Source organism: Aotus nancymaae, unplaced genomic scaffold (assembly GCF_030222135.1).
Source record: "Aotus nancymaae isolate 86718 unplaced genomic scaffold, 86718_ANA_hifiasm-v0.15.2.pri h1tg000059l, whole genome shotgun sequence".
Lineage (NCBI taxonomy): Eukaryota > Metazoa > Chordata > Mammalia > Primates > Aotidae > Aotus > Aotus nancymaae.
The window spans coordinates 55980122-55995049 of NW_026988473.1; the positions used below are offsets into that span (position 1 = coordinate 55980122).

At 43.1% G+C, this 14928-nt stretch overlaps 2 protein-coding genes across 8 annotated transcripts in view; one reads left to right on the forward strand and one right to left on the reverse strand.

The window, feature by feature from the left end:
- XNDC1N (XRCC1 N-terminal domain containing 1, N-terminal like) overlaps positions 1–715 on the reverse strand; it is a 28083-nt gene extending 27368 nt beyond the window's left edge. For 4 of the 6 annotated variants that reach the window (XM_064364650.1, XM_064364653.1, XM_064364651.1 and 1 more), the window contains exon 1: positions 471–645. The gene's annotated coding sequence lies outside the window, so the exon portion shown is untranslated. 6 annotated transcript variants of the gene reach the window in all.
- A 434-nt stretch (positions 716–1149) lies between these two features.
- Positions 1150–14928, forward strand: part of RNF121 (ring finger protein 121) — a 64881-nt gene continuing 51102 nt past the window's right edge. The window contains exons 1-2 of one of the 2 annotated variants that reach the window (XM_064365255.1): positions 1171–1228; positions 7684–7739. Coding sequence is in view for 1 of the 2 variants with exons in the window: in XM_012456878.2 (XP_012312301.1) it covers positions 1166–1228 (63 nt within the window). In the remaining variant the exon portion in view is untranslated. Of the gene's footprint in view, positions 1229–7683; positions 7740–14928 lie in introns of both variants that reach the window. The other variant, XM_012456878.2, reaches the window with a different exon arrangement.

A 14928-nucleotide genomic window follows, 5' to 3' on the forward strand; every position in this document is an offset into this window, starting at 1 on the left:
TCCCAATATAAAGCTGAATTTTCTAGGGGTTTTGTGGTCTCACAGGCCATCCTAGTTCCTTTCACCAGACAGATCCAGGCAAACGCTCAGAGGTGTGTTAGCTGGGGTTACAGCCTTGCAAGGTAATGAGTTCACAGGGTGTTGAAAAGTCAGTTATGAAGGTATACGTGGGGATGGAGCAGTGAATGGTGTATAAAAAGGAGGATAAGGTAGGAACTGGGGACGCAGGATGTGGCGTAGAAAAGTGTGCCGAGATGTGTGAAGTCGCCTGGCAGCCTAAGTAAGAAGCTGCATGTGGGGGCCATGGAGGTCCCATCCACAAGGCTCTTGAGCTCTGTTTCAGGAGCTCAAGCCGCATCGCTGCTTCCACGGTTCATCGGAACAGGCTGCTCCGTACATTTCCTTGATGGCCACCCACTCCACCCTCTCAGCCACTCCCCTCCCCATCAACAAATTCCAACGCCCCTCACCCGGGACCGTGGACCTCAAGGAGCCACCATTGCCTCCGATCGTGGACCACCAATCTATTCTCCCGCCAATTCGGCCCTCTGACCTTCGCCTTCTGACCCCGAGAGCCACTCTTCCGCGTTCCGTAGAACAGGAATGCGTTCTGGGGCTTCAAGAAGCTGCTGTTTTTGAAAATGATTCCTACCGAGGCAAGAAGGCAGGTGCTGCAGCCAGGAAAATACATTTGCATGTGTTTTAATGTTTATTTTCACTCACTACAATTCTTTATAGAGGGAGCGGAATTTAAACTTCTGGGTCAGCCTCAGTGCAGCTTGGGAAACGTAGTTCCTGGTACCCACGTCTCGCTCATTGGAGCCGAGACTGAGGGAGCGTCGCAAAAGTTGCCCGTTTAGGAACTCTCCCATTTGGCTCTCCAAAGAGAAGAATTGGTTAAATAGTCGCACTGAAAACAATGAGATTCAAATTTCTCATTTTCCAAGAACGCTCCCTTGCTGAAGCTTGGAAGGGCACGGGACTCCTCTCTCCTTGATCCTGAAACGTGCAGCAGGTAGATAACCTCCTGATCCCTGATAGTCTCCGCCTGTTTTGATGCCCCGCCCCCTCTGCTGAATCCCGAGCCGCCGATTGGCTAGGAGCACTTGAGCGGCGGAAGCAGCTGGCTCGCGCGGGGACTGCGGTGAGGGGGCGAGCCGTGAAGATGGCGGCAGTGGTGGAGGTGGAGGTTGGAGGTGGTGCTGCTGGGGAGCGGGAGCTGGATGAGGTAAGCGGAGTTGAGAGACGAGAAGAGACTCAGCCTGAAACTGAGGGGAGGGGCAGTGAGGTGTCGGGAGGAGGGGGACTTAGGAGAGACGGGAAAGAGCCTGAGAGGGAAGGAACTGATTAAGGGGCGGGTGCGTGGAGAGGAAAGTCAGAGGCACTTCTGACTTGGGGACTCCGAGGCGGCCTTGGGAGTGGAAGACTTGCTTTAGCCTCAAGGGTGGAGATGGAGGACAGAGAGAGAGGTCGGAGGGGTGGGGGTGTTAAGATTTTGCGATTACTAGCTGGGGGTCTTAGGGTAGGACTGAAGGGCTGAGAGGTAGTTTGAGTTGGAGGGGCGTGAATTTTTGCAGGGGAAGGCCGGGCTTCCACTGTGAGAGAGGACTCTGTCTAAGCCTAGGATGGGGGTTGGGGACATAGACCGGAAAAGAATGCTAATTCACTAGTAGTATAGCTTTGAGTTATCTTAAAGTAGAAACTGTTTTATTTATCCTTACATTCTAAGACTTGTATCTAATGCGGGGTCAGTAAAGTTTTGGTCAACGAATGAAGGAACAGGTGGATGAATGAATGATTGTCTGCCTGAATTCATGCATTTATTCACTTAATGAACATTAAGTATGACCTTTGCTCTGGGTCCTGGGCCAGGTGCTAGGGAGACAAGGGGTACCTCCGTTGAAGAGCCCACAGTCTAGTGGTGAGAGACAGACAAGAAGACTGGGTATTGCATTAGAGGCATAATGGTGACACTGAGAAGAGTTCAACAGTTCAGCTTCCCGTAGTTGCTGAGTCTTAAACGATAAATAAGTGTCTCTCTCTCCTTCTAGACTTAAGAGTTCCTTGAAGGTGAGCTCCTTGAGATTGTATGTCCCCTTTACCTGTCTAGTAGGGTGAGAAAGGAAAATGAAAAGATTCTGAAGCTATAGAATTGATAGCTAGAGGCGTTTGTGATCTTGCACATGCCAGCATATGGACAGAGACGGCAAAAAGGAATAGGAGGAAGGGAATTGGTTGTCAGAGATAGAACCAGTGAGATCTCTGAGGGGTCAGAGTCTGAGAGGTCCCTTGCTGTGTGTTGGGTGGGGGAAGAGTGGGGAGGATTGGGGATGACTGAAGATGAGGTTCAGAGAAAGGGAGAAGTGGACTTAGGAAGCAAGAAGACTGTTGCTTCGTAGTGGGATGAGCTGGAGGAGTTGGATTACCTGATTGGGATCATTAAGGTAGGAGGAAGAGACTGAGAAATCGACAGGTGATCACAGCAGGGGAATTGTTAAAGAAACGTTGCAGTCCTCTGCCTCCCAATCACTAGAGATTACAGGTGTTGGTTGGTTAGGTGGGGTGGTTATGGAAATGACCTCCAAGATCCCTCCTAGCTTTTACGTTTCTGTGATTACAGTTGGCTGTGGTTCATTGAGATATATTTGAAGGCACTTTGGAAAGGGTAAATACTGTATTGAAGTTCTTATTTATGGTTTGTTAGTCATGGGCTCTCCCATGAGACATTTATGTATATCTCAAAGAAAGCTTTAGTTACATATGTCAAGGTTCATCAAGATAAAGAGCAGAAGTTTTGGCAGAGGAGAAAATAATGTTTTCTTTTCTTTTGAGATGGAGTTTCGCTCTTGTTGCCCAGGCTGTGGTGCAATGGTGTGATCTCGGCTCACCGTAACCGCTGCCTCTCAGATTCAAGTGATTCTCCTGCCTCAGCCTCCCGAGTAGCTGGGATTACAAGCATGCGCCACCACACCCGGCTAATTTTTTTGTATTTTTAGTGGAGATGGGGGTTTCTCCACGTTGGTCAGGCTGGCCTCAAACTCCTGACCTCAGGTGATCTGCCTGCCTTGGCCTCTCAAAGTGCTGGGATTGCAGGCATGAGCCACCACACCTGGCCAAGAAAATAACATTTTCATTGAGACATTTTTTAATTTTGTTTCTTAGCTTTTCTTTATTGTTTTAAGGACTTAAGAGCTGCTAGTAGTATAATAGATTTTATGGAGTATCATGCCTAGAAGTTAACTTTTTATGAAACCACTAGCATTCATCCAAGAAACCTTGTTACTTGTTTCATTTTCTGAGAAAAAGTATGATTTGTTGTCTGGAAATGCTGCGTGGACTGGTTCTATCTTTTTTGTTGTATGTTTGAGAAAGTAAGCTATGAGAAGCAGGAACAGTCATCCCTTCAAGCTGCAAAAATAACAGAGGTCTGGTCAGGCCTTAGTTTGTATTCAAGTTTCTACTAATGTCTCTCCAGCTGTTTCTTTGCAGCCTTAGCTTGTGAAAAAGAAGGTGAAATTCGTCATTTAACATGTAATTATGGGGTCTACCATGTGTCATGCACTGAGAATTCAAAGATAAATAAAACAGGATCTTTACCAATTTACAGTTGAGTGAAGAGACATGCAAATAGCATATTATAATACTAGATAATTGCTGTAATGGAGGCGTGTAACAAATGCTGTGGGGCACAAGAGATCAAGAGCTTGAGTCTGCTAGGGGGAGTCAGTAAAGTCTTTATGATAGAGATGGGTTTGAGCTGAAAAAGGTTGGGTTTACAAAAGAGCAGTGGTTTACATGTGGCATCAGCGTTACCCTCTCTGTAGCACTTTCTGTTTGGTTGATAGACTCTATTGTGGAGCCCAGATTATAATAGGGTAATAGGTAGCCTGGCTAAGATGGAGTTTCTACTTCTTGGGAATATAGGATATTATACCTATGTTTTCCAATATTAGATGCTGTTAGCATGATACATAGTTTGGAGTAGCATTCATTCATATTCCTTTTCTCTTTTTTTGTCTGGTTTCATTAATGCTTTCTCTAGAAGTTGACAGGTAATTTGTTAATGGCTTCTTCCTTTAGAGGGATAAATAGAAAAGAGGACTTGGGAAAAGAGCTACCAGTAGAAAAGGCTACTGTTTATTCAGCCCTTACCATACAGCAGCCTCTGTTTAAAACCCTTTACCTGCATCATCTTATTTATTACTAACAGTAGGCCTGTGAATTAGATGGAGTTAACCCCATTTGATAAATGAGACTGAGGCTCAGAGAGGCTAAGGAACTTTCCTAGGATTCCACAGTTTGTGAGTGGGGAAGTACAGCTTCTGATCCAGGCCTGCCTAAGCTATACTGAGCTTGGCCCATGCTATATGAGCTCCTGGGTTCCATTTCTTACTCCACTATTTGTGCTCTAGGGATAGGTAATTTAAAATTGTATAGTCTTAATTATATGTAAACATTGATACTATGTATTTGATAAGTGGCTGTGATTTAAAAGAGCATTTTGAATCTCACATTTGTGAGGAAGGTTTTATTAGTATTCCCTATTTGTGATTGAGGAAGCTGAGGTTCAGAGAATTTGAGATATGACAAGGGTTTTGAGACTACCAAGTGGTGTCACAAAGATTTAAACCCACGTTTCCAGATTCCAGAGTGTTTGTTTTTCTTCTGTTCTAAAGACCCAAACCCTTTTCTTTGTGTACAAAAGTTCCATTTTCTTTTTTCTTTTTTTGTTTTTGAGATGGAGTTTCGCCCTTCTTGCCTAGGCTGGAGTGCAGTGGTACGGTCTTGGCTCACTACAACTTCCGCCTCCTGGTTCAAGCAATTCTCCTGTCTCAGCCTCCCAAGTAGCTGGGATTACAGATGCCCACCACCATGCCCAGCTAATTTTTGTGTTTTTAGTGGGGACAGGGTTTTACCATGTTGGCCAGGCTGGTCTCAAACTCCTGACCTCAGGTGATTCGCCTGTCTCAGCCTCACAAAGTGCTGGGATTATAAGCGTGAGCCACAGCACTCAGCCAAAAGTTCCATTTTCAAAACATAAAGCAGCATTTCATCCCTGAGAGGATCAAAATGAGGGTTAATCAAAAGAATATTAGTTTTTCCATACAGGTTCTTTAACTTACTGATAACTGGATTCTGCTGAACCCCTGTTCAGGAGGAATGATTAGCCCATTGGTAGTTAAGGAGAAGAGAGACAGAGATGGGCCTAGCCAACTCAGGTCAGGTATTAAACTGGCCATAATGACTGCCTAAGCTCAGTTCTGTCTCTCAGCCTGCCGAAGTACAGCATGCTGGAGATGCTAGTAGGATAAGATGTGGGTACCAGTTAGGTGCCCCAGAAGCCAATCTATTCCTGGAGCCAGTGATTTCCCCCCTCAAAGGGGAGGCCAGCCAACCTCTGAGAGGAATTAGATGCATCTTTTTGGCACAGAAAGCTAGCGTGGGAATTAAGGTAGAAAAACACTTGAATACCCAATAGGGCCAGCCAGGGCATTGCCTAGCTAGTGCCTGTGAATCTGAATGTGTCCACTCCCAAGGCCTGTTTATCTGCCAAAATGATGTGAGATCATGCAGATCAGTGAGGAATTTCCAGCTCAAGCCGAAGTTCAAAGCAGGTATTCTAGCCTTCAGCTAACTTGAAGTATTAATATTATTGCCTCAAGTGAATAATTTACCTCTCTTTGGCCCTGTTTTATTCCTGTTGAAAGAGGAGAATTGGACTAGATTGTTGGTTTTTAAACCTTTATTTAGTCATGAAACCTTTTATTCAAACAAAATGTCACTCTGAAGCCTTGTGGTTCTTGAATGGATTCAACAGAACCCCTAAGGTGCTTGAAGCCACCCTTTGAAAAGCAAGGATTTTTCTGGTACAGTCCACTGATTGGGTGACCCCATTTTATGTCCCCTCAGCCCACCTGTGCTTTGCCTAGGCCAGCCCCACCAAGCATTATTATAAAATTGTCTGCCTTCCCCACTAGACTGTAAGCATCATGAGAGAGTAGAGACCAAGTGTATCTTGCTCACCGTTGTATTCTCTTCACTCAGCATGTTCCTGGCGTACAGTAGGCACCTAATAAGTATTTGATAATCATTATTATTTTTTTTAAAGACGGGGTTTCACCATGTTGGTCAGGCTGGTCTTGAACTCCCGACCTCAGGTGATCTGGCCGCCTTGGCCTCCAAAGTGCTTGGATTACAGGTGTGAGCCACCACGCCTGGTCCATTATTTTTGATTAATAGTATAATAGCTACCATTTAGTGGATGTTTGTGATTTGCCAGCTCCTCTGCCTAATGGTATCTGCTTTTTAATTAAATGTTTACAATATTCCCATGAGAATTGAATTATTGGATGAAATTGTCTCTAACTCTTCCTGGCTCCAGCCCTCTCTGTACTGTTTCTCATTACTGCCAGGTGTTGTTGGTGCTGTCCTGTCTGCCTAGAATATCTTTCTTTTCCCTTACTGCCTTTCGAAATTCTACCTGCCCTTTAAGGTTCTAGTTCCCTTGGCTTCTTGGACTATTCTGATCTACACTGATACCTTTCTCCCCTGCCTGTTATGGTTGTCTCTGTTTAAGTTTGTTTCCTCATTCTCAACTGAGTCCTCAAACTTCTGAAACACCTTCTGGGTACCAGGCACTTTGGTATGCCTGATAATACCAAGATAGATAAAGTGTGATAATTGCCCTCAAAAAGTTCACAGACTGGTATGAGTAGAGTGATAAATACATGCAAAATGTGTCACAGGTGCTGTGATAGTGGGATGGGTACAGTGGGTACATTAAGGAGGTAGTGGCAGTCAGTATTACATCTCTTCTTCCCAGCTAGGTTGGTAAACCCATTGCAGGCAGACTGTGGAAGTTCCCATCCCTTGCTTCTCTTCAAGCAGTAATCACTACTTTTTTTTATGTTTGTTCTTTCTCCTGTGGTTCTCTCCCTATAGACATTTAGTAAATGTTCCTTGTTGCCAGGGATTTTTTCTCTAGAGATTTTTGGTCCAAGCCAAGATCTTGTTGAGGGATCAAGGCATATGTGACTGAAGTTTAATCTTGGATATCTGACTACCTCTGGATTTTTTTAGGCATGTAAAATGAGTGGTGGCATAGTGTAGTACGGAAAAGAACCATAGAGTAGTAAACAGTGGGCTCATATTCTAGACTAGGAATAGCAGATTTGTTTTATCTCAGAGACAGCCACCTGATCATAGATGCTTAGAAGCCTGTGTTGAGAAGGATTCTGAGGCCAGGGCTTAGCAGAAAAGAGTGCTGAGGGTGAAATAATATAGATTACTTATTCTGCACCGAGTCCTGTGCTACGTGTTTCAGATACATTCTTTTTTTTTTTTGAGACTGTCTTGCTCTGTCACCCAGGCTGGACTACAGTGGAGCGATCTTTGCTTAGTGCAAACTCAGCATCCTAGGCTCAAACGATTGTCCCACCTCAGCCTGCCAAGTAGCTGGGACCACAGGTGTGCACCACCGTGTGTGGCTAATTTTTTGTAGAGACAGTTTAACCATGTTACTCAGGCTGGTCTTGAACTCTTGGACTCAAGCAATCCGCCTGCCTTGGCCTCTCAAAGTGTTTGGATTACAGGCATGAGCTACTGCACCGGGACCTTAGATTCATTGTTGAATTTAATGCCATAACCTTATAAGATATGTACTATTATTATCCCATTCTATAGATGTGGAAACTGAGGCATGGAGAATTTAAGTAACTTGCCCAGTGTTATACAGCCAGGTAAGTGACAGAACTGGGGTTCAAATCCAAGACTACTTCAGTGCTTGTGCTGTTAACCACAATGGGCAGTATGAGTACTCTGTACTGCCCATCCTGTTCTACACTAGACATTTCCATTGTGTACATTTGGGTCTTCCTTTCTGGAGGTGATTTAACTGGAGTCATGGTATTTGTCTTTCTCACCACGTTGTGTTCTCCTTGAAAAGAAGGCCTATTCATTCTTATATTCCCTTGTGCCTGGCATAGAGTATGACTCAATAAATGTATAAATATGTGAACTCAGGAACGATTCCAGTTTTTCTGTATCTCAGTTTTTCATCTGTGAAATGATAGGTTTGGACTAGGTGACCTTTGAGATCTCTTGCAGCTTTGAAAGACTTGGATCCCAGAGTTTTATTTTGGCCATGTTTCTTATAACTCTCATCAGGTACTCAGTAAATACTAGTGAATGACTGATTGAATGAAGGTATAATTATTCTTTTTTTTTTTTTTTTTTGAGAAGGAGTCTTGCTTTGTTGCTGAGACTGGAGTACAGTGGTGTGATCTTGGCTCACTGCAACTTCCGTCTCCTGAGTTCAAGCGATTCTCCTGCCTGAGCCTCCCAAGTAGCTGGGACTACAGGCGCATGCCACCACGCCCGGCTAATTTTTTGTATTTTTAGTTTCACGATGGTCTCGATCTCCTGACCCCATGATCCACCTTCCTTGGCCTTCCAAAGTGCTGGGATTATAGGTGTGAGCTACCGTGCCTGGTCTATAATTATTATTAATAATCTATGCTAATAATTAATATTGGGATGACAGAAGAAAAAATGGTGATGGGGAAGGAGTAGACAAAAAGGCTTACATATAACCTCTAATTCCACCACCTTTGACTTTGGAATGCAGTCAGAGCCTCATGCTCTGACAGATACCCTGGCAGATTCCCATTTGAATTCCAATTCCAATACCTGTCACCCCCAGCTCACCCTTGCTTTTTTTTGCAGGTCACTTTTTTGTTGTGATTTAATAACTCATCTACTTCCAGAAGGAATTTAAGATATCAGTTGGTCAGTAAAGGGGTTAGGAGAGAGGGGAAGGAAAGGTGAAGATGAAGAGGAATGTTTTCATTCTTTGAGTGCAAGGACTATCTTTCTCATCTTTGTACATTCCTCAGTGCCTTGATCAGTGCTTGGCACGTAGCCCATATCAATATATTTATTGAATGAATGAGAATGCTTGTAGGTATGGATTCTGTTAAGAATAAAGGGAATGTTGACTAAATTGCAAAGGTTGACTAGCACGTGTACTGTCTGTTCTGGAAATAACATAATATCTCCTATCAGTATTTGTTTATAAACTGCTTATGAAATATTTTTAATATTCATTTGTACTTGCTTCTGCCTCCATTTGAAACATATCTGCTTCCAAATCTCAAAAGTGCTAGGTCTTCACCATTCAGGTCTTGGTTCAAATAGCAACTCTTCAGAGGCTTTCCATAACCACCCTATTTAAAGTAGCCCTTCTCTTCTAGTCATCTTTATCACATTACATTACTTTTCTCAAAGCACTTGTCACCATCTGGAGTTATCCTGTTTATTTGTTATGTATTCGTTATTTGCTTTACCACATTAGAAACTAAACTTAGTATGAGCAAGGACTTCGGTTGTCTTGTTCACTGCTGAATTACTGGGACCTAGAAAAATATTTGACATTGAAGTCACAAGTATTTGAAAAAGGAAATAACGGGGGCCAGGCGCGGTGGCTCACGCCCATAATCCCAGCACTTTGGGAGGCCGAGGCGGGTGGATCACGAGGTTAAGAGATCGAGACCATTCTGGTCAACATGGTGAAACCCCGTCTCTACTAAAAATACAAAAATTAGCTGGGCATGGTGGCACGTGCCTGTAGTCCCAGCTACTCGGGAGGCTGAGGCAGGAGAATTGCTTGAACCCAGGAGGCAGAGGTTGCGGTGAGCCGAGATCGCGGCATTGCACTCCAGCCTGGGTAACAAGAGCGAAACTCCATCTCAAAAAAAAACATACAAAATTAAATTAATGCCACATTGCTCCTTACCAGTGAGTCATCGGCACTGCTTTCTGCTCCCATAGCGCCCTGTACAGATTTCTGTTAGCACTTACCATGTCGTATTGTCTCTTCCATTAGGCGGGGAACTCCTTGAGGGGACTGCACATTATCATTTTTTTTGTCTCTGTATTTTCAGCTCCTAATCTTACATGGTGACTAGCATGGAGTAGTTATTCAGATATTTATTGAACTTGAATTTTTTTTTCTTGTTTTGAGACGGAGTCTCTCTCTGTTCACCCAGGCTGGAGTAAAGTGGTGCGATCTTGGCTCACTGGAACCTCCGCCTCCTGGGTTCAAGCGATTCTCCTTCCTTAGCCTCTGGAGTAGCTGGGATTACAGGCGCCGCCACCACCCCCAGCTAATTTTTGTATTTGAACTTTTATCTTATATCTAGTCCATACACCCATGTTGAACATCCCCAAAAAACGGTCAGCAGTGTGTATGTGAACCCCTCCAATGATAGCGAGCTAATTGTTCCATGGTCAGCCTATTCCTTTGAATGCCTCTGTTGCAGTGTCCTTCAGATTGGATTAGATTCTTATTTCTGTATTGTCTCAACTTTTTAGTCCTCATTGTACCTTTTCCCAGATTCTGCTTTTTTGCATCTCTGACTTGCCATGGCACTAACACTACCAGAGAATGCCTCTGGGGGATGTAGGCCCAGTATACCTGGCTTTGTTTGGTCTGAAAGCTTACTTCATGGAAGCCAATCCAGTATAATCCATCTAGTGCCATTTCTCATCTCCATGTTATTTCTTTTTGTTTTCCCTTCTTGAAGTCATTTGTTACGTCTACTCCTCAGAGAAAAATCTGTAGGTAAACACAAGCTCATTAGTTCCCTCTAAAGTGCAGCTTTCCCAAGAGGATGCTGGATCATGGCCATGGGGCTTTTGGCCGCGGGCAGCTAGAGAGAAACTGGGAAAAGGGGAAGCAGAGAGCATAAGCCCTGCCAGTTTTTGGTTCATTTTGTCCTCCTTTCACAGGGTGTTATCAATAACTCAATGCATTCTGTTGCTTAGAAGCGTCATGTAACGTTTTACTCCCTGTTGCCCATAGGATTGAGCCTAATTGTCTCTAAGCTTGTCATTTAGTGCCCTGCAGAAAGCCTTTTCTCCTGTTTTAACTATAACCATAATACCTAACTTTTTTAGTGCATACCATATGCCAGGCAGTAAACTAAGCATTTTACATGTATAACCTCTTAATTCTTTTAAGAAATCTTTTATTTGAATTTATTTTATCCTGAATTTATTTTCCTACCATAAATTTTTGTTTCATCTGTTTCTTCTGTGCAACCACCTCTTCTGGTTAAGGAATATTTTTTCCTTTTTTGGTAAGGATCATCTCAGTGTGGCAGAGGCGCTCACGTCTAGGTTAATTTGGTCTTGAGCTCTGTAAGTATGGCAGTGCATCTTGGGTGCTTCATGCGCCTGGGTGTGTTCAATGACTAGATAATCTATTAATACACCTAAACTCTTTTTTTTGTTTTCTTTTTCTTCGAGACGGAGTCTCGCTCTGTTGCCCAGGCTGGAGTGCAATGGTGCAATCTCAGTTCACTGCAACCTCTGCCTCCTGAGTTCAAGTGATTTTCCCACCTCAGCCTCCCCAGTAGCTGGGATTACAGGCACCCGACATCATTCCTGGCTAATTTTTGTATTTTTATAGAGACAGAGGTTCACCATGTTGGCCAGGCTGGTCTCGAACTCCTGACCTCAGGTGATCTGCCCACCTTGGTCTCCCAAAGTGCTGGGATTACAGGTGTGAGTCACCATGCCTGGCTCATTTAAACTCTAAAGTTCAGCATTACTCTGCATTTTTAGCTTGTACAGCAAAAATTCACTCTTTTTGGGCCACCAATCCTGTGCCCAGCCTCACTGTTTGGCTTAGGCACATTTACTGACTCCACAGTTGTAACAATGGATTGGCTTACATTGCTTCTATAAAGTGACATCCTTCAGATCCTTTGTGGCTTTCTGGATTTGCATACCCCCCAACCTCCCTCCACCTCCATTGGCCTGGGCAGTTTCTTCAGTCTCCTTAAAGTGAATATGAAGATTTTAATATCTTGATTTGCATGATTTTGTGGGGTGTGCTGGGTTAAGTTAATAGCCATTTTCATAGATCATCTTAGGTTGCTTACTGGACGAGGAAGAGCTAATTCTATTTTAATGCTGTTATGATCTTCATTTTCCAGATGAGAAAAACTGAGACACAGAGAAGTAATTTATTCAGGGTCACACAGCTTGTAAGTGGAGGTGGGATTTGAACATGGTAATGCAACTCTATGTCTTCATGTTACAGCTATTGCTGGTTTACACTATAACATGGATTCACTGTTTTCTTATTTTTTTTTTCTTTTTCTGTTCCTAACCATCCTGAAGGATTTACTGTTTTCAGAAGTCACTATGTATTTATTGTGCACTTAATTATGCCAGGTACTCTTTTTAGTCTTGGGAATTAATAAATGGATAAAGACACTATCTCTGCTCTAAGGAGGTTATGGTCTAGTTGGGAGAGGAACCCATCAAGTGATAATGAAAATATAGTATGATGAGTGGAGTTGTAAATTATGTATAAGATACCATAGGTGTACAGAAGAATGAGTGCTTAAGCCTATTCAGGAGCATTAGAGAAGAATTCAGAGAGGATATGGCATTTAGGCTGATTCTTAAAAGTTTACCATATTGATAGGAGGCCAGTTTAGGCCAAAGTAAAAGCATATGTATGAAGGAATAAAGACATGAAATCTCTAATCCTTAAGCATGTGATTCTAATGACATATTTACTGATAACTGCATGCTTTATGCAAGTCACTATGTTAGGGATTTGGGTCAAGAGAAAACCATGTTTCTTGCATTCAGGGAATTTACAGTATAGCTAGAAAAATAAGATGTAGTCCAATTGGAAAGATAGTGGCTATAATTCTAAAATAAGAAGTACTAAATGTTTTTTTTCCAGTAGAAAAAACAAAGTACTGTAGGGGAAGAAAGTCCCTCTCATTGGTATGGCTAGGGAAGATTTTATGGAGAGGGAGCCATTTGAGTTGGGCCTTCATGGATGATTTGAATTTCATTAGAGCATCAGGAATGAACGCCCCAAGTAAGTGTTGAGAAATGAGTATGTATTTGTGATTAGCAAGTAAGAGAAGAGTAAGAGCTAAGTTAAAAAAGGTAGGTTGGGGCCAACCTGAGGTTGGTTTTTGAAGGCCAAGCCGAGGAGTTTAGATACATTTATTCATTCCTTCAGTCACCAATTATTGAGTGCTGATACATGCCAGATACTGTGCTGGGGACACAAAGATGAAGATGTGGCTCCTGCTTTCAGGAGATTAATAGTCTCGTAAGGTAAACCAGAAATGGGAACAGATGGTTGCAGTATAGTGTCAGCATGTGTTAAGTACTGTGATGACACAAAAGAGGGAGTGATTAACTCTGCTTTGGGAATCCTTAAAGACTTAACAGAGAAGATGCTTGAGTTTGTTCTTGAGGATTAAGTTTGAGTTCAATAGATAGTCAGAGTCAGTGAGGTAAGGAAGAGTGAGTGGTCCAGCAAAATGAAAAGATATGCAAGGCTTGGAGACGTTGAACAGCGTGGAATCTTCTGGGAACTGTATGAAGTTCTCTATGACTGGAGTTTAGGTAAAATGTAAAGGGATAGCAGTGAGTGACAAGGCTGAAGAGGCCCCTTTAACACTGTGCTAAAAAGCTTAGGCTGTAGGGAGCCACTGAAGAGTCTTGAGCAGAGGAGTAGCATGTTTAGATCTATGTCTTAGAATGATCAAGTCTAGTTGAAGTTTGGAAGTTACTTTTGGAGGGATCAGGTTGGGAAAAGGAGAAGAACAGTTAGGAGGTATTAAAGTAGTTTAGGAGTGAGATGATGAGGACCTGAGCTTGAGCAAAGACAGTAAGTTTGGAGAAAAGTGAGCAGTTATAAAAATGTTAAGTAGCAGTGCTTTCCCTTATTGTGTTTTGCCCTATTTCTCTCCCTAATTAATTCATTCACGTATTCAGTAAAATTTATTAAGTTTGTAGTCTGTATTATTTATTCGTTATTTCCTTTTTCTTTTTTTGAGACGGAGTTTTGCTCTTGTTACCCAGGCTGGAGTGCAATGGCGCGATCTCGGCTCACTGCAACCTCTGCCTCCTGGGTTCAAGCAATTCTCCTGCCTCAGCCTCCCGAGTAGCTGGGACCACAGGCATGCGCCACCATGCCCAGCTAATTTTTGTATTTTTAGTAGAGACGGGGTTTCACCATGTTGACCAGAATGGTCTCGATCTCTTGACCTCGTGATCTACCCGCCTCGGCCTCCCAAAGTGCTGGGATTATGGGCGTGAGCCACCGCGCCCGGCCCCCGTTATTTCCTTTTTCAAATACTTGTGACTTCAATGTCAAATATTTTTCTAGGTCCCAGTAATTCAGCAGTGAACAAGACAACCGAAGTCCTTGCTCATACTAAGTTTAGTTTCTAATGTGGTAAAGCAAATAACGAATACATAACAAATAAACAGGATAACTCCAGATGGTGACAAGTGCTTTGAGAAAAGTAATGTAATGTGATAAAGATGACTAGAAGAGAAGGGCTACTTTAAATAGGGTGGTTATGGAAAGCCTCTGAAGAGTTGCTATTTGAACCAAGACCTGAATGGTGAAGACCTAGCACTTTTGAGATTTGGAAGCAGATATGTTTCAAGTGGAGGCAGAAGCAAGTACAAATGAATGGGAATGAGCAAAGCATGTCCTGGGACCAAAAAGAAAGCCAGTGCAACAGATCATAGTTAGCAAAGAAAAATAGTGCCGAACGAGGTCAAGGAGTCTGGCAAGGTCAGATTTATAAGGACTTGTAGCTGCTGATACATGTTGAATTTTATTGAGAGTATAATGAGAATGGGAGTGATATGAGCTGATGTACATTTTTTTTTTTTTTTTGAGACGGAATTTCGCTCTCGTTACCCAGGCTGGAGTGCAATGGCGCAATCTCGGCTGAGTGCAATGGCGCAATCTCGGCTCACTGCAACCTCCGCCTCCTGGGTTCAGGCAATTCTCCTGCCTCAGCCTCCTGAGTAGCTGGGATTACAGGCACACACCACCATGCCCAGCTAATTTTTTGTATTTTTAGTAGAGAC